Source organism: Microtus oregoni, unplaced genomic scaffold, assembly GCF_018167655.1.
Source record: "Microtus oregoni isolate MIOR12 unplaced genomic scaffold, Mior012 000134F_ref0000037, whole genome shotgun sequence".
Taxonomy (NCBI): domain Eukaryota; kingdom Metazoa; phylum Chordata; class Mammalia; order Rodentia; family Cricetidae; genus Microtus; species Microtus oregoni.
The window spans coordinates 587,964-603,760 of NW_024544778.1; the positions used below are offsets into that span (position 1 = coordinate 587,964).

The 15,797-nt window shown below is 54.7% G+C and overlaps 1 protein-coding gene across 4 annotated transcripts; it reads left to right on the forward strand.

Annotated features, from left to right (window-relative positions):
* The first annotated feature begins 5,783 nt into the window (after nucleotides 1–5,783).
* Nucleotides 5,784–14,605, forward strand: LOC121444641 (glucagon receptor). Of its 4 annotated transcripts, none has more exons than XM_041646533.1 (15): nucleotides 5,784–6,191; nucleotides 8,412–8,460; nucleotides 10,192–10,325; nucleotides 10,438–10,540; nucleotides 11,608–11,715; nucleotides 11,793–11,914; nucleotides 12,030–12,136; nucleotides 12,226–12,382; nucleotides 12,465–12,624; nucleotides 12,684–12,759; nucleotides 13,012–13,081; nucleotides 13,354–13,442; nucleotides 13,562–13,700; nucleotides 13,769–13,810; nucleotides 14,112–14,605. In XM_041646533.1, the coding sequence occupies exons 3-15, from the start codon at nucleotides 10,269–10,271 to the stop codon at nucleotides 14,340–14,342; spliced, it is 1,461 nt and encodes a 486-aa protein (XP_041502467.1). In that variant the 5' UTR covers nucleotides 5,784–6,191; nucleotides 8,412–8,460; nucleotides 10,192–10,268; the 3' UTR covers nucleotides 14,343–14,605. The 4 variants fall into 4 exon arrangements, with proteins under 4 accessions (XP_041502467.1, XP_041502471.1, XP_041502469.1 ...); XM_041646537.1 differs by having other exon boundaries at nucleotides 5,787–6,191; nucleotides 12,699–12,759; XM_041646535.1 differs by lacking the exon at nucleotides 5,784–6,191 and having other exon boundaries at nucleotides 8,424–8,569.
* The last annotated feature ends 1,192 nt before the right edge of the window (nucleotides 14,606–15,797 follow it).

Consider the following 15,797-nt stretch of genomic DNA (forward strand, 5'->3'; position numbering starts at 1 on the left):
TTCCCCGCTAACTATCAGTTTCTAGGCCTGTAAGACAGTCTTTCCTCTTTTTGCGTTTTCGAGACAGGGTTTCTTTATGTAGACCTGGTTTGTCCTGGAACTCACTCTGTAGACCAAGCTGGCCTAGAACTCACAGAGATCCGCCTGCCTCTGGCTTCTGGGATTAAAGGTGTGTGTAATCAATGCCCGGCTCTGTAAGACATTCTTAAAATATCTAGGCTGGTTTATTTCAGCAGCCCCTCCTTTCAATCCCATGCCTCTCAGCAGTTTTGCTTATCAGCAATCAAAAAAATTCAAAGTTCGTGCAATACCACTCAGGATCCAGATTCCCTGTGTATATTTCATCTTTATGTAGCTTATTTTCATATTACTTACTTTTCTTTGTAAAGATTTTATTATTTTTAAACTAGTTTTTCTATGACTTGCTATACCCATTTTCTTTTATTTTCTTTCTTAAGCCTGCATACATTTTTAAACACATCATAACCTGTTCTGCTGTTTTGTTTTCCTTTTTTAGGGGTGAGGTCTGGGGCTGTTTTATGGAAGGGTTTATTTGGGCTTATGGTTCCACAGGGCTAAGAGCCTATCATGCCAGGACATACGGCCACAGAGAGGCAGCCGCTGAGAGCTCACAGGTCGTCTAACTACAAGCAGGATGCAGAGAGGGTAAACTAGAAATGGCTTTAACCTCTCAAAGTTTGGCCCCACCAGATGCATCTCCTCCAGCAAGGCCGTACCTCCTACGCCTCTCAGGTGGCACCCAAGGCTATGGGACACATGTCAGTCAAACCACCATACCGGACATGGTAGTCCAGCCCCGGCTACATAAAACCATGTCGCAAAAATGGCGGAGAATACTTATAAAAACAGGTTTCTTTCTTTCTTTCTTTCTTCCTTTCTTTCTTTCTTTCTTTCTTTCTTTTCTTTCTTATGTATACAATATTCTGTCTGTGTGTATACCTTCTGGCCAGAAGAGGGCACCAGACCTCATTACAGATGGTTGTGAGCCACCATGTGGTTGCTGGGAATTGAACTCAGGACCTTTGGAAGAGCAGGGAATGCTCTTAACCTCTGAGCCATCTCTCCAGCCCAAAACAGGTTTCTTTTTTTTTTTTAAAGATTTATTTATTTATTATGTATACAACATTCTGTCTCGATGTATGCCCGCAGGCCAGAGGAGGGCGCCAGATCTCAGTACAGATGGTTGTGAGCCCCCATGTGGTTGCTGGGAATTGAACTCAGGACCTCTGGAAGAGCAGCCAATGCTCTTAACCTCTGAGCCATCTCTCCAGTCCCCTAGCCATCTCTCCAGTCCCCCCAAAACAGGTTTCTAATGAAAGATTTATACCCAAAATCTATAAGAAAGCTTGCCACCACAGCCGGGCGGTGGTGGCGCACACCTTTAATCCCAGCACTCGGGAGGCAGAGGCAGGCGGATCTCTGTGAGTTCGAGGCCAGCCTGGTCTACAAGAGCTAGTTCCAGGACAGGCTCCAAAACCACAGAGAAACCCTGTCTCTCGAAAAACCAAAAAAAAAAAAAAAAAAAAAGAAAGAAAGAAAGCTTGCCACCTGATAGCTTATTTTAGTGTCTTTGTTTGTGTGTGTGTGTAGATATACCCATGCCAAGGTGTTCCCATGCAGGTCAGAGGACCCCGGAAAGAGTTACTTCTTTCCTTCTGTCCCCTGGGACCTGAGGTTGGAATTCAGGACCTCATTTGACAGCAGGTGTTTTTACCTGATGAGTCATCTCACACAAACAAATAAAAAATGCAATTTAAAACATCTTTATAGCCAGGCGGTGGTGGCACATGCCTTTAATACCAGTACTCGGGAGGCAGAGGCCAGCCTGATCTACAAGAGTGAGTTCCAGGACAGCTAGAGTTGTTACACAGAGAAACCCTGTCACGAAAAAAAAAAAGTCCTCCCAAAAATTTTTATTAATTAAAGACGTATAGAAAGAGTTCAGTGTCAGGCTGGACAACTTAATAAAACTTGCTTCCAGAAACAAGGTATTTAAAAAAGGACTCAGTGGTAGCCAGGACCTCACACATTTGCCCAGCATGTCCTGGCTCACATCCCGAGTGTTGGGACTACAGAAAATAGGTAATGCGGTGGTTTGGGATGTTCCACGTAGTCCTGGGCATTTGAACACTTGGTCCCAAGTGCTCTTTGAGATGAATCAGCAGTTAGGAGCACATCCTGTTCTTTCAGAAGACCAAACTTTGTTTCCCAACACCCTTGCTTCCTAGGTCACAATCTCCCATCCAGTGCCTTCTTCCAGCCTCTCCTGGAAGAGAATGCACACACACAAACACACAGATACATACGCATACACAAAAATGAACAAAATAAATGTTTTTTTCTCAAAATACTAATGTAGCAAGTCATAGTGATTTATATCTGTAATTTCAACACTTGGAAGACTTAACTTAGGGCAGCCTGAGCTATATAGTCCTGGGCTACCCTTAGCTACAAGGGGAGGCTGGAGGAGGAGTCTTCAGCTATGTATGGCTTCTGAGATCAGCCTGAACTACGGGCTGTGCTACCCTAGTAAAGGGGCCTGGACAGCAGCTACCTGCATGCCCCAAGACCTGGATTCCATCCCAGCAGGACAAACAGAAAACAGAAAGGGGAAAGGAATCCAGGCATGGTGGTGAATGCCTGAAATCCCGGTAACCAGGAAGTATTAGTGGGAAGACCAGTCGTTCACTTGTTCAAAGCCATTTTTGCCAACATTGACACTCCAAGGCTGGTTTGAGGTATTTGGGACCCTGAAGGAGAGGTGAAGGGAGAGAAGAGAACTCTCTGGAAGGCAACGCTGCAACTCTGCCGCCCCAGGGTCCTGCAGTACTGGCTGCTGCCCCTTTCCCTGCATGGCCTCTGCTTGTTTTCTGAGCAATGTGCAGCCTGTCTTGGAACACAAAACAGTGCATTTCCTGGGAGGTCATTCTCACTAAGAACCCCCAAAGGCGTGGACACCAGGCGCCATCCGGGTCCCCGGCCCCCAGCCGCTGGCTACACATGGGAAGGCCCAGCCCCCTTCGTTCTCATCTCCACTCTGTTTATATCTCTTGATATGAGGAACTCGGAGCCGAACGGTCAAGAGGCAGAAGCACTTTATTCAGGGTTCTTGTTATGGGGCAGACACTTGGGTCTGGAACTGAGCTCAGCACAGCATGGCCTGTGGGAACCAACAGCCCATGGCAGAAGCTCAGGGAAATCTGCTTCATCAACCTAGTAGGAAGCAAGCTAAGGGCAGACCAGGGTAGGGGAGGCAGAGGCTGAGGAGTCTGTGCTCCCACAGACTTCAGGCTCATCGCTGAAACCGGGCGTCATGGTGCACACTTTTAATCCCAGCACTTGTGAGGAAGAGGCAGGCAGATCTCAGTGAGTTTGTGGCCAGCCTGGTCTACAGAGAGTTCCACGACAGTCAGGGCTACACAGGGCTACCTTGCCTCCAAAAAACCAAAACCAAAACAGAATAGATTATAATTGTATGCATGAGTATGTGTGCGCGCATACACACCCCACATACACAAGTGTGCACACACGCACACACAACGGTGCCAGTAAGGAATAGTTGGAGGTGTCTTCCTCTGTCACTCTCTGCCTTCCTCCCTGTTGACAGGGTCTCTCTGTGACCTGAGCTCACTGTTTTTAGGCTGGTTTGGCACCCAGCAAGCCCCAGTGAGCCCCTGTCTATAACCTCCAGCACCAAGGCTCCAGGTACACACAACAGATGCGTGTTCAGGGATCCAAACATAGGTCCTCATGTACTGTATGTACTCTTACTGAGTCTTTCTCCAGCCCCTAAACTGGATCTCACAAGGTTGAGCACCTGTGGGATCACCAACAGTCCAGGAGTCTGACGAAATGTGACCAAGCAGACTCAGTGAGGTACATAGAGCCCACCAGGGGCCAAGCAGCCTTTGCAGTCAGCTCTGTATTGCCTCTCAGACACTCTCAAAACTGTCCCTTCCTTCTGTTCCCCCCACACTCTGTCCTCAAGAAAGCAAGGCCGGAGGGTAAGGTCCTCCGAGGGTCCCACCAGGAAAGTCCTATGTCTGCCAGGGAAGATTCCTCCGCAAGGGACAAGAAGCCGAAGTGAACCACTGAACCAAGACAGAGGCAACCGAGACACATTGCTTGCTCTGTCCCTGACCCCCGAGGAGCAAGCTGGCACCCTCAGTTTGAGGCCACATTGTCACAGAGTTCACGGTGCCTCTCACCCTAAGTCTCATTACCCAGCTCACAGAAGGGCAGCCCTTGGCCACGGTGCTCAGCCTTCCAGTCTGCTCCCCAGGGAAGTGGAAGAGGTATTGAAGGAGGGGCTGCATATATTCCTCAGCCTTGCACAAGCGGCCCCTGCACGGCAGAAGCAAACAGGTCTTTGCCTTCTGGTCATTGCCGGGAGTGAAACAGAGAGGGCGGCTCCATGCAGAATTTCTGAAATTGGTGTACAGAAGACAAGGAGCCCAGATCTTTGCTCTTCCTGAGTCCTACTGCACAGGAGGAGGACTAGGAACCAGATGGGGGTCGTCCTGCAGTGCCGACAGAGTACAAAGCAGGAACTGCCTCAGAGGCACTTGAGGGCAGACTGGCTCACCAGTGGAGGACCTACAGCTTGGGGCGCAGGATTCACTGTCCCCTAAAACAGAAATGGAGACCTGGAAAAGGGTAGTTATCTGAATAAAGAGTTTATTCAAGGACCAGAGGGGAGGTCTGGGAAGGGGGCCAGTAGGTGACAGAGAGGAGACCAAATGTGTTCCAGAGGAAATAAACTCTTGCTGGAGGAGCCTTGGATTCACGGTCAGGTGATCTGCAGGTAAGAGGTGCAGAAAACGGCGCATTGGTAGGAGACATGGCCCTCAGCAGTAAGGATGAGTGGTCTGGGGACCGTGGAAATCGTGAGGAGGGACATCTCCAAGAAAGCCCGAGAAAGCGAGTACCCAGCCTGAAAGCCACAGCCACACGGAGAACTTTCTAGAAAGCAACATGACCCTCAGTGTTACAGGATGTGGAGAAGCCAGAGAACTGAAGCCCAAAAGCACCCTTGGGAGTTTCTGACCCCAAGGTCACTGGGCAAGAGGGGAGTGCCCCGGCAGACGTGAGCTGAGGCCCTAAAAGGTGGTTCCAGGGCTCACAGGGGTGTGCAATGGAGCGGAGCGGGAGAGAATTTGCAGGGCTGAGATTAGGAGGTGAAAGATGAACCTGGGGCTCAGAACATTTGACTCCTCAGTAAAGGAGGAACGGGAAGGGTGGGCGGACTGAGGTCCGGGTCAGGTCAACGGATTGCCAAAAGAGCGGTGCTGGAGGGGGCTTGATGGACAGGACAAGTCCCTGAGGGCCACAGGGGGATGTAACCTGGCACGGGATTAAGAGACACTCTTAGGGGATCCCCTTGTCTAAAACCTGCAAAGCAGCCCTTTATACCTGACCTTCCCTACCTCCAGCACCGCCCCCCGCCCCGCCCCCTCCCCCGTCTGTGATTGACGCTCGTGTGACAGCTGCAAGAGTTTCACTCAGGAGCCAGATGAGACTTCTTAAGTAAGGGACTTAATCTTCCGGAAAATCTGGACTGCAACCTGAATGCAATGGTGCGACCCCAGGACAGCAGATATTGCAAGAGAAAGGGGCGCGCTGAGTCACATCCTATTTCTCTCCTTAGCGAGCTCAGACCCGCACTGGCCAGGTCAGGATTCACTCGCGGAGGGTCCTGAAGTCCAGGGTGTGCAAGATTGGATCTTCAGGGTCGCGGTACACCAAGCGAGGGTCCTCGGAAGGGACCCGTGGGGTCGGAGTCCGGGTCAGGACCTGCGCAAGGCTCTGTGTGCCAGAGGGGAGGGGAAGCTGGTGCGCTCGGTGCACATCCGCAGAGCGAGCGCCGCACGGGAGAGGCCGTCGAGGTTACACCGGGAGGGTTGAGGGCTCGCAACAGGTCCGCTGCGCTAAGGCGCAGGGCGCGGACCCTCGGCTCTCCCAGTCCCCTGCCGGCCGCCCCCGCCCCCATCCCCTCCCCCTTCGCCGCTGCCGCCGCCCAACGTCGCCGCCGGAAAGTTTGCTAGCGGCTGGCGCGGAGCCGGCGCCGACCCCGATCGCAGTGCGGCGGAGACGAGTGGCTGCCAGCTCCCAGACCTGAGCGAGTTCGAGGACCACGAGACGCACAGCCCTAGCCCGAGCGACAGAGCACAGTAAGCACCAGGGTCGGGCCCCTTGGGGACGGTCCCAGGCGGTCTGTGGGGCGCTGGATCACGTGCGTGACCAGGGCGCGCAGAGGAGGATGGTGAGGAGCCGGCCCGGGGCCTGGATGTGGGGGGCCAGCTGTCCCTGGGGTCTTAGGTGTCGCGGTTCTCGCCCCCGTCGAACACCTCAGTTTCCAGCCCGGGGATAGGTCCTACTGTCTGGAGGTCACCTGATCCCTAATTGTCTGTCAGGTTGGAGGTCTCAACCTCTGCATTCTGTCCTCCGGGCGCGCAATCCGGGAGCAGCGAGAGGGTGGGTGCGGCGTGGGTCCTACTGCCCCACTGCGCGCCTAATGCACTCTGGGCCCCCGCCCCTCCCCCAATGGCTCTCTCATTTCCTCCGTTCGATCCGCTTTCCCCTCTTATGTGTCCCTGATGCCCAGGACTCCCGAGTAGTGACCCAGTCTTGCTGGGATAAGGTGCGATGCGTAGGCACCCTGCCTCGAGGGTTTTTCTTCCGCGGCTCACAATCGTTCACTTTGACTCCTGCGAGCGCGGGCCACCGCCCCTTTTTCTGCTCCTGCCTCCCCAGCGACCACCTTCCCACTTCAGACCCGTGAAGTTCACTTCTTGGCTCTGGCACCCTCCGAGGATCGACCAGAAATACTTTGCTGTCCTTCTGTCTTGGAGACATGGGAGGGGGAGTCAGAGCTCACCCTGGCGGGTATCTCAGGGCTTGCCCGCCCCCTTTCGGGGGAAGGACTCAGGAATTAGGTTTTGTCAACAGCCTGTGGACCCTGATCCTGTCCCTGCCCTAGGTCTATGACCTGGGCTAGTTTTTCTGTTTTGACCAAAATCCTCTTCCATATGTTAACTTTACGGATTTCTCAAAGACTTTGCTACCTCTTTGATTTTGGCTCCTAGGGAACCAAGAGCCTCCCCAGTGATACCTCCCTTGGCCGCTGGGCCATCGGTCTTACCCTCAGCCACCTGCAGGGAAAATCGGTGGCTCGCTGGCCACACTGCAAATACCCAGGCGTCCTTTGTCCTGTTGGAACCGGCTGGGAGCAGTGCTGGCATGGGCCAGTGCCAGTCCAGGTAGCTGGCGTGCATAAGCAAGCGCACGCAGTAAAGACAAGACAGGCTGACGTCTTAGGAATTGGGTCTTGCATCTTCTGTATTTCCCCGACAGTTGGGCCTCATGAAGTCTGAGACCTGAGAGGGATTTCAGCTGCCTCGTCCAAGAAGGGAGGAGAGTAGGGTCCCTGGTCCATTGTCCCTTCTCCCCATCTGTTCCTTGCCAGGGAGGGTAATAAGGTGGAAAAAGACCTGCAGCTCCGGCCACAGGAGCAAAGGCGCTGCATCCACACCTGGCTACCTGGCACCCCGGGGCTAGGACTGCGCTCTCATTGTGTGAATATTTATCAGCACTGATGGACTCTGTTTGAGTGTCAGGATTTACCCCCCACCGTGGGGACAGGAGGCCGGCTGCACAGGGTAGGCTGAGCAGTCCTGTCCTACAGATGACAAAGCCCTGGGCCATCCAGTGGTCATTCCCCTTCAGTGACAGGAAAAGCATTCCCTGTTGGTCCTGAACTTCACCTTTGCCCCCTTCCCTGGCTTCATCATGAGGCCCGGATGCTCTCTGCAGAGACCCCAGCGTCTCAGCCTTGTGGGAATGAAAATCTGTCTCCACCCTATGATGTTCCCTAGCTCACCGTCCAGCGAACTGCCAAGAAACTCCCTTGTTGTTCCCCTACCACCCACAGAAGTCCCGATATATGGTTCCTGAACCTGTTTTAGCTCACCCTCCATGATCTGTGAGGGAAGAAATCTTCAAGTATTCTCAGTCTTATTTCTGGATTTTAGAAGACAGGATCTCGTTATGTAGCTCTGGCTGTCCTGGAACTCACTCTGTAGAGCAGGCTGGCCTTGAGCTCAGAGATCTGTCTGCCTCTCCCTCCTGAGTGCTGGGGCTGCAGGCTGCTGGGACCACCCAGCTGTTGAACGCTCATGCTTTCAACAGGGCAATGGAGGGAGACCTGGGCTCTAAGGACGGTTTGCTGCTCCTGGACTGATGTCCACCCTTGCAGGGTCTTGGACCACTTGGACCAGTATTCTTTCTCCCCGTGCCCCTTACCTGTATCCCCACTATCTGTCTACTCATGCTGGTCATTCCTTGTTATTCAACCCTGAAGCCTTCCCATTTCTACCCTTCCTTTTTTTCAGGGCCACTGGGGGACCCCAGAAGCTCTACGGTGGGGACCAGACATAGTAGGTAAAGGCCCAGTTTCTGACTTCTCCATACCGAGCCCACTAGTGACCTGGGCAGCAGATGGGGCAATTTGATCCAAATCAGGAGAGTAAGGCTACTTGGTGACGGCAAGGTAGGGACACCTAAACTTCTCCTTTTCAGCCTGTTTGCTGTTTTGTTCTATGCAGGAACCCTATACTCTGTGGGTATTTATTTTACTCTAAGGGTCAGGTACCAGGGACTTAAAACTCCCTGATGTTGCCTCCTGCTAGACTCTACTGACCAAGAATGAGGCTCAGGAGTCCCACAGTAGGCTATGAGCCAGGTGTGACCAAAGGGGGTCAGAAGTACAGGAGTGGCCAGGTGGTGGTGGCGGCACACACCTTTAATCCCAGCACTCAGGAGGCAGAGGCAGGCAGAACTCTGTGAGTTCAAGGCCAGCCTGGTCTATCAGAGCTAGTTTCAGGACAGGCACCAAAGCTACATAAAGAAACCCTGTCAAGAAGAAGAAGAAGAGGAGGAGGAGGAGGAGGAGGAGGAGGAGGAGGAGAGGAGGAGGAGGAGGAGGAGAAGGAGAAGAGGAGGAGGAGAAGTACAGGAGGGCAGGGAAGAAGTGAAGGGAACCCTATCAAGCTGTTGCCTCTAGAGCTCAACTGGGCTTACTATAGCAGGCTAAAATCCAGGGGTCCCCTTTTCTGGCACCTGGTATCCCTGCAAACTCCTCTGCCTTAGCCATATCCATGTTCTTCTCTTCTCTACTTCATCCTCCCTCTCTTCCCCACCTCTGTGGGAGGGAGCAGATCTTGCTATATCGTCCCAGCTGGCCAAGAACTCACTATATAGACCAGGCTGATCTTGAACTTTGGGTGATCCTCCTGCTTCTGCTTCCTAAATGCTAGGACTCCAGGTCTGTGCCACCATGCCTGGCTCTGTGTTATATATCCTGTCTGTGGGTTTACAGGAGAGAGGCCTGCCTCAGCCCTGGGAAGTTCATAGTACGACCTCTTACAGGCCCTAAGTAGCTCTTCTCTCTCCCTTCACAAAAATGCATCGGAGCCAGGAAGGGTTCTGAAGCAGTGTGGGACTGATGTGTGTGTAGTTGCTACTGCTCAGGGCCTGTCACTGGTGTTCCCAGGACCTACAGGCAGCATCAGGCAGAGGTGTCCCCCATCTGGGTCCTGGCAGTAGCAGTGCTCTTAAAGGAATGTGCCACCAGTTTGTGACCAAGAGGCCCAGTCTGAGAGCCTTGTACAAGGTCCACAACATTATATGGACACACTGGTCCTGGGAAAGGGGACATACGGTAGAGGAGACCATATGAACACATGCCCCAACACACGCCTGGCTCCTGGCGGTCCAGGAATGGTTCCGACACAAGGGCCAAGTGTTGACGGGCCTGGGCACGCTACCCTCACTCTCTTTATCTTGGGTTAGATTGCTGACCAGTCAACTTTCCAAGGGTTAAGCAAGGTGGGGAGGTCTGGGCCCAGCCAGGGCAACAGAACGGAGGGAGGAGGTAGTTGGTGCCGGTCTGAGAGATCTGGGTGGTAAGATAGGAAGGCTGACTCCTGTCAGCCCCAGGGAGCAGGAAAATAGCTGCCCATAGTCACTTGTCTCTGAGTTGACATTGGGAGCTACTCACACGTCCCCTCTACAAGCCTCAGCTATCAGGAGGCCTTAGGCTCAGAGGCTTGGTCTTAGGGGACACGATACTCTATAGACTTTCTCCAGACTCTCTATTCTTGTTCTCTGCAGCCTGAGGAGGGGTGTACACACCCCAAGGACCCAGACGTGCAACCCCTGCCAGATGTGGGGGGTGGCTACCCAAGGGCATGCCTTGCACCCCGCTCCACAGTCCCCACCTGCTGCTCCTGCTGCTGTCATTTCTGGTGAGCGCTGTGCACCCCACACCCCGCACGGAGGGCTGCCTGCTCTGCACAGAAGTGCTGATGGCTCCCTGTACCATCTGTCTCCCTGGTTGCTGGCCCACCGGTCTCCCAGCCGAAAGCACCCTCGGCTCAGGTGATGGACTTCTTGTTCGAGAAGTGGAAGCTTTATGGTGATCAGTGCCACCACAACCTGAGCCTGCTGCCCCCACCTACGGGTGAGTCCCACCTGCAGACTCCTGGATCCTGTTCCCTGCCTCTGTGCAGTGCAGGAGACCTTCTTATGGGAGTGTTCAGTGGCTTTTTTATGCCCAGCCACCTGCCCCCAGATACAGGCCAGGCGACTGACCTCCAGAGGCAAGAGCTTCCCCATGGCTTCACGGTCAGGAGACAGTAGAATTGCAGAACTGGCTCGTGGCTGGCTTGTTCTGCTGTCCTGCTGCAGGACGCCCCCTCCTCAGCCATCAGATGCCTCTGCTTTCACTGCTCACAGTGGGCAGACAGTGGATAGGGTCACGGGTAGGTGCCCAGAGAGACTGGGTCCATACCACTGTCCAGTTGAGGGGGATGACCAGTGCCCAGAAGAGAGGGAGGAGGATGTAGGAGCTGCAGCTGGGACTCGGCCTGGGCCTGGAAAGAATGCCAACCAAACCGGAGCTCAACATCTGGGAAGGAATGTATCACAAGGAGGGGGGCAGTGAGATGTGGGACTCACACAGTGAGAACAGGGAAATGAATCATGCAAGCTGTCCTACGACCCCATATGCTTATGTGCACACGTGTGCACACACATAAAATAAATAAATGAAAAAAAATTAATACTAGTTTTGAAAAAAGCCACAATTTGGGGCACATTTGAGATGGGAGAGGTTTTTTGTTTTTTTTTTTTAATGGCTTTTCGAGTCAGGGTTTCCTATTAACAGTCCTAGCTGTCCTGGAACTAGCTCTTGTAGACCAGGCTGGCCTCAAGCTCACAGGGATTCACCTGCCTCTGCTTCCCAAGTGCTGGGATTAAAGGCATGCACCACCACCGCCTGGCTGAGATGGGAGATCTTGAAGGAAAGGGACCTTGGCAAACTCAAGCATTGGTGGGCTGGAGGGGGAGGCGGATATGGAGTTCAGGAGGCAAAATAACTGGCCAGGGCCTGCGCCTTGTGTCTCACGTCAGGGAGGCAGCCTCTTGGGATGCAGGCTCAATGAAGTGATGGTGATTCTCGGGGGGGGCTGGGGGTGGGGCTTCTGGTCCCGATGGGAGCCCCTCCTCCACCCTCCTTCATCTTCACAGAGCTGGTTTGTAATAGAACCTTCGACAAGTACTCCTGCTGGCCTGACACCCCGCCCAATACCACAGCTAACATCTCCTGCCCCTGGTACCTACCTTGGTACCACAAAGGTAACTATGGAGGCCCTGGGAAGCCTAGGGGGTGGAGCATGGGGGTGGGCTGATCTGAGCCTTGCACTCAATCCCAGTGCAGCATCGCCTGGTGTTCAAGAGGTGCGGGCCTGACGGGCAGTGGGTGCGAGGGCCGCAGGGGCAGCCATGGCGCAACGCCTCCCAGTGCCAGATGGACGACGAAGAGATCGAGGTCCAGGTCAGCTCTGGAGGGTTTGGGGTGGTATCCCAGTGGGGCTGAGTGGAGTCGGGGGGGTGGGGTGGCGGCGGGGGGATGAGTTGCTGCCCAGCCCTGCTCAGCCTCTGGTTTGCAGAAGGAAGTGGCCAAGATGTATAGCAGCTACCAGGTGATGTACACTGTGGGCTACAGTCTGTCCCTGGGGGCCCTGCTCCTTGCCCTGGTCATCCTGCTGGGCCTCAGGTATATTGCTGATCGCTCAGCTCACACCCGCTGTGGTGAAGGGGGGCAGAGGGACAGGACAGGGGTGGTGCTGACTTGCTGTCGTACAGGAAGATGCACTGCACCCGGAACTATATCCACGGGAACCTGTTTGCATCCTTTGTGCTCAAGGCCGGCTCTGTGCTGGTCGTAGACTGGCTGCTCAAGACACGCTACAGCCAGAAGATTGGAGATGACCTTAGCGTGAGCATCTGGCTCAGCGATGGGGTGAGCCAGATCTCTGAGTGCTCGCCAGCCTGTATGGGGTGGCAGGGTGGCGTGGGCCACAATCGTGCCTCCCCTTGCTCAGGCGGTGGCTGGCTGCCGAGTGGCCACGGTGATCACGCAGTACGGCATCATCGCCAACTATTGCTGGCTGCTGGTGGAGGGTGTGTACCTGTACAGCCTGCTGAGCCTTGCCACCTTCCAAGAGAAGAGCTTCTTTTCCCTCTACCTGGGCATTGGCTGGGGTGAGTAGGCTTGTGGGGAGAACGGGGAGGCAAGCTAACCGGGGGCCCTGGAACCACAGCTGCTGTTCCCACAGGGGCGCCCCTGCTGTTTGTCATCCCCTGGGTGGTGGTCAAGTGTCTGTTTGAGAATGTCCAGTGAGTATGAGTTCAGAGGATGGGCTGGGGCAGCTGGGCCGATGGCACTGGGCTTTGTAAAGTGACCCTGGGGGTAGGGAGATCGGGTGAGGGTCACACTTTGGCAAGAAATGTAAATCCAGGGTCTGGAGTTGGGGTTCATTAAAGACGCTCTCTTTTCCTTTCTTGGGGCACTCAGTAGATCCCAGCAGATAGGGGTAGGTGCTGGGGAGCTGCATGTATCCCCAAGATGTGAGCAACTGGCCCTTGCAGGTGCTGGACCAGCAATGACAACATGGGTTTCTGGTGGATCTTGCGGTTCCCTGTCTTCCTGGCCATATTGGTGAGGAAACAAGTTACTTTGTTGCGCTCAGCAGGAAAAGGGTTACTCTCCCTTCTCAGGCTAGGAGGAGGGTAGTCCCAGCACTTATCCAAGAGGCTGTATAGCCTGGGCTGTGGGTCAGGCTGCCTGTCCTTGGCTGGATGCCTGCCAGCCCTGGAACCCTGTGTCTAGGGCTCACTTGGCAACAACCTCGCCTGGAGGGGGACACATGAGCACCATGCCAGACACAGGAAGTTCTCAGGTGGCCCCTAACCTTGGTCTCCCTCACACAGATCAATTTCTTCATCTTTGTCCGCATCATTCACCTTCTTGTGGCCAAGCTGCGTGACCGGCAGATGCACTATGCTGACTACAAATTCCGGTGGGCATGGGCAAAAGCCAGGGCCCAGGCCAAAGAGGGTTGGGGTTGGGGACTGGTGCCTTTGTAGGGAGAGCCCAGGAGCCCCGGCAGGTGAGGACGCTCAAGCTCTGCCCCTGCAGGCTAGCCAGGTCCACGCTGACCCTCATCCCTCTGCTGGGGGTCCATGAGGTGGTCTTTGCCTTTGTGACTGACGAGCACGCCCAGGGCGCCCTCCGTTCCATCAAGCTCTTTTTCGACCTCTTCTTCAGTTCTTTCCAGGTGAGTCCCCGCCATACCCCCCATACCTCGGGCCCAGAGTGTTGCCCCTGACCTCCCTCTTTTTCCAGGGTCTGCTGGTGGCTGTCCTCTACTGTTTCCTCAACAAGGAGGTAGGTGAGACTGGCCCCAGGATTGGAGCCGGGTGAGAGGCCAACCATGCCCTAGTATGACCATAGCTTCCTCCCCATTGTTATGGTTGCATGTGTTGTATGTCAGGTTCCTCCAGGTCCTCAAGGAGTTCAGTGTGTAGGTGATTCCCGCCTTCCCTGGTGACAAACTGCCCTGCTGTACCCATTGTGGAGTCTGCCGTGTTTTAGGTCTGCTTAGACTGAGGCTGGTCACCTCAGAGTGACCCAGGCAGGACCCTAGCGAGTTGGGATGGCGGAGTGGTCCTACCCATGGTTCCCCTAGGTGCAGGCAGAGCTACTGCGGCGTTGGAGGCGATGGCGAGAAGGCAAAGCCCTTAAGGAGGAACAGATGGCTAGCTGCCGTGGCAACCACACGGCCCCAGCAGGGTCTAGTCACGGTGAACCTGGTGAGAAACTTCAGCTCGTGACTGCAGGCAGCTGCAACGGGACTAAACCCTCTGTGGAGACCTCCATCACCAGCAGTCTCTCAGGGCTGACTGACAGCCCCACCTGAAGCCCCACGGGAGCCCAGCTAGGCTGGATTCAGTAAGGGCCTTACAGGACAACTCAGAACCAGACGCCTGGCCCAGGCTGGAGAGACAACACAGCCAGACAGCAGCAGCATGTGCTGTCCACACTCCCTCAACCTGTCCTGACCCTGGCACAGGCCACACTGATGGAGTGGGGGTGAATTTGATGGAGGAGTTATACTATGAACTGTGGTGTTCCCGTGTGCTGGCATGTCCCGTGTGCCCAATGTATGTCCTTCAATAAAGGGTCGAGTAGTAGCTGATGTGCATATCCTGGACAGCGGGGCTTGAAGAGCCCAGGCAGTGCTGGAGTCTGGGAGGCTGGAGCCTCTGTGCATGGGAACAGGCCAGGCGGAGAGGGCTAAGCTAACGCAGTCCAGGAAACAGTTGTCACCACAGTGGGGCTTCCTCCAGGAGCACCCTGAGTCTAAAGTTGTCCCTTGAGGAAGTGTTTGTGATAAAGGCTCTTGACTCAGCCATGCGAGCAAGCCAGAGCCTTGTTGGGCAGAATGGGACCCGTGAAGGACTGAGGTTCACCTCTAGGGTTGTCCCTTGGGTCTGTGCTCTGATGCCTAGCGGAGTATGAAGACAGGGTGTGGAAGGAGCCAGCCAGGTACCTCTGCTCTAGTTGCTGGTGGTAGAAAATGCAGGACCCTGGGGGAGGGGTGCACACAGCCGGCATCGGGCCACGTGGGCTGTAGCTGCTCAGTCAGAGCCAGGCTAATTGAAACAAATGAAGGGGCAGGAGACCTCTCAGGAAAGGTAAATAGAATGACTCACCTGCCAGGCCAAGCACTGGGGCCTGAAGGGGGCCTGGGAGCTGCCAGGAAGGAAGGAGGCTGACTTGGGAGCACTGGTGCACCTCTGGCCCAGGTGGGTGTTTGAATTACTAGGACTAACTGGTGGGAGACAGAGCTGGAAGCCAGCGAGGAATGCTGCACCTGCTAGAGACCAGGAGTTTCTGACATTGCATCTCATCCCGGATTTCCAGGCTTCGGGCCCAGATCCTGAGTTCTAGCTGCCTGCTGTGGGCACCAAGCCACTCCACACCAGCACATGAGTGTGTACACTCTCCTTCACGCCAGCTGAGCTCAGGGTTGGTGACTGCCTTGGGGGATGCAGTCGCTGAGGGCCTCCTGACAGCCCTCCCCATCCTGAGTCCCTCTGTCCTTGTCCTCCTTCACCCCTGTCCCCATCTCTGCCCCCGAGTGAACTGGAGCAGGCTGGTGCAGGCAGGGGAAGAGGTGGGAGCCAGGCAGGTTCACCTAGCCAGTGAGCGTGAACCATGGCCAGACAGTTCAACCCAGGACCACTTTTGCTTCTGGGGACCCCATCCTTGCTCCTTGGTTCTCTCCCCTCCCTCAGTCCAGCATGTCAGTCTCCCCCGCCCCCCGTAGGAATGTTGGGTGCTGTCCAGCAGAGGGTGTGAGTGTGCCCAG

Excerpts from the sequence above, each read along its gene's own strand:
- LOC121444641 (XM_041646533.1), top strand. The coding sequence starts at position 10,269 with ATGCCTTGCACCCCGCTCCACAGTCCCCACCTGCTGCTCCTGCTGCTG. Across the intron at positions 10,541-11,607 it reads CCTGCTGCCCCCACCTACGG|AGCTGGTTTGTAATAGAACC; the intron begins GTGAGTCCCACC and ends TCATCTTCACAG. Across the intron at positions 12,383-12,464 it reads GCATCTGGCTCAGCGATGGG|GCGGTGGCTGGCTGCCGAGT; the intron begins GTGAGCCAGATC and ends CCCCTTGCTCAG.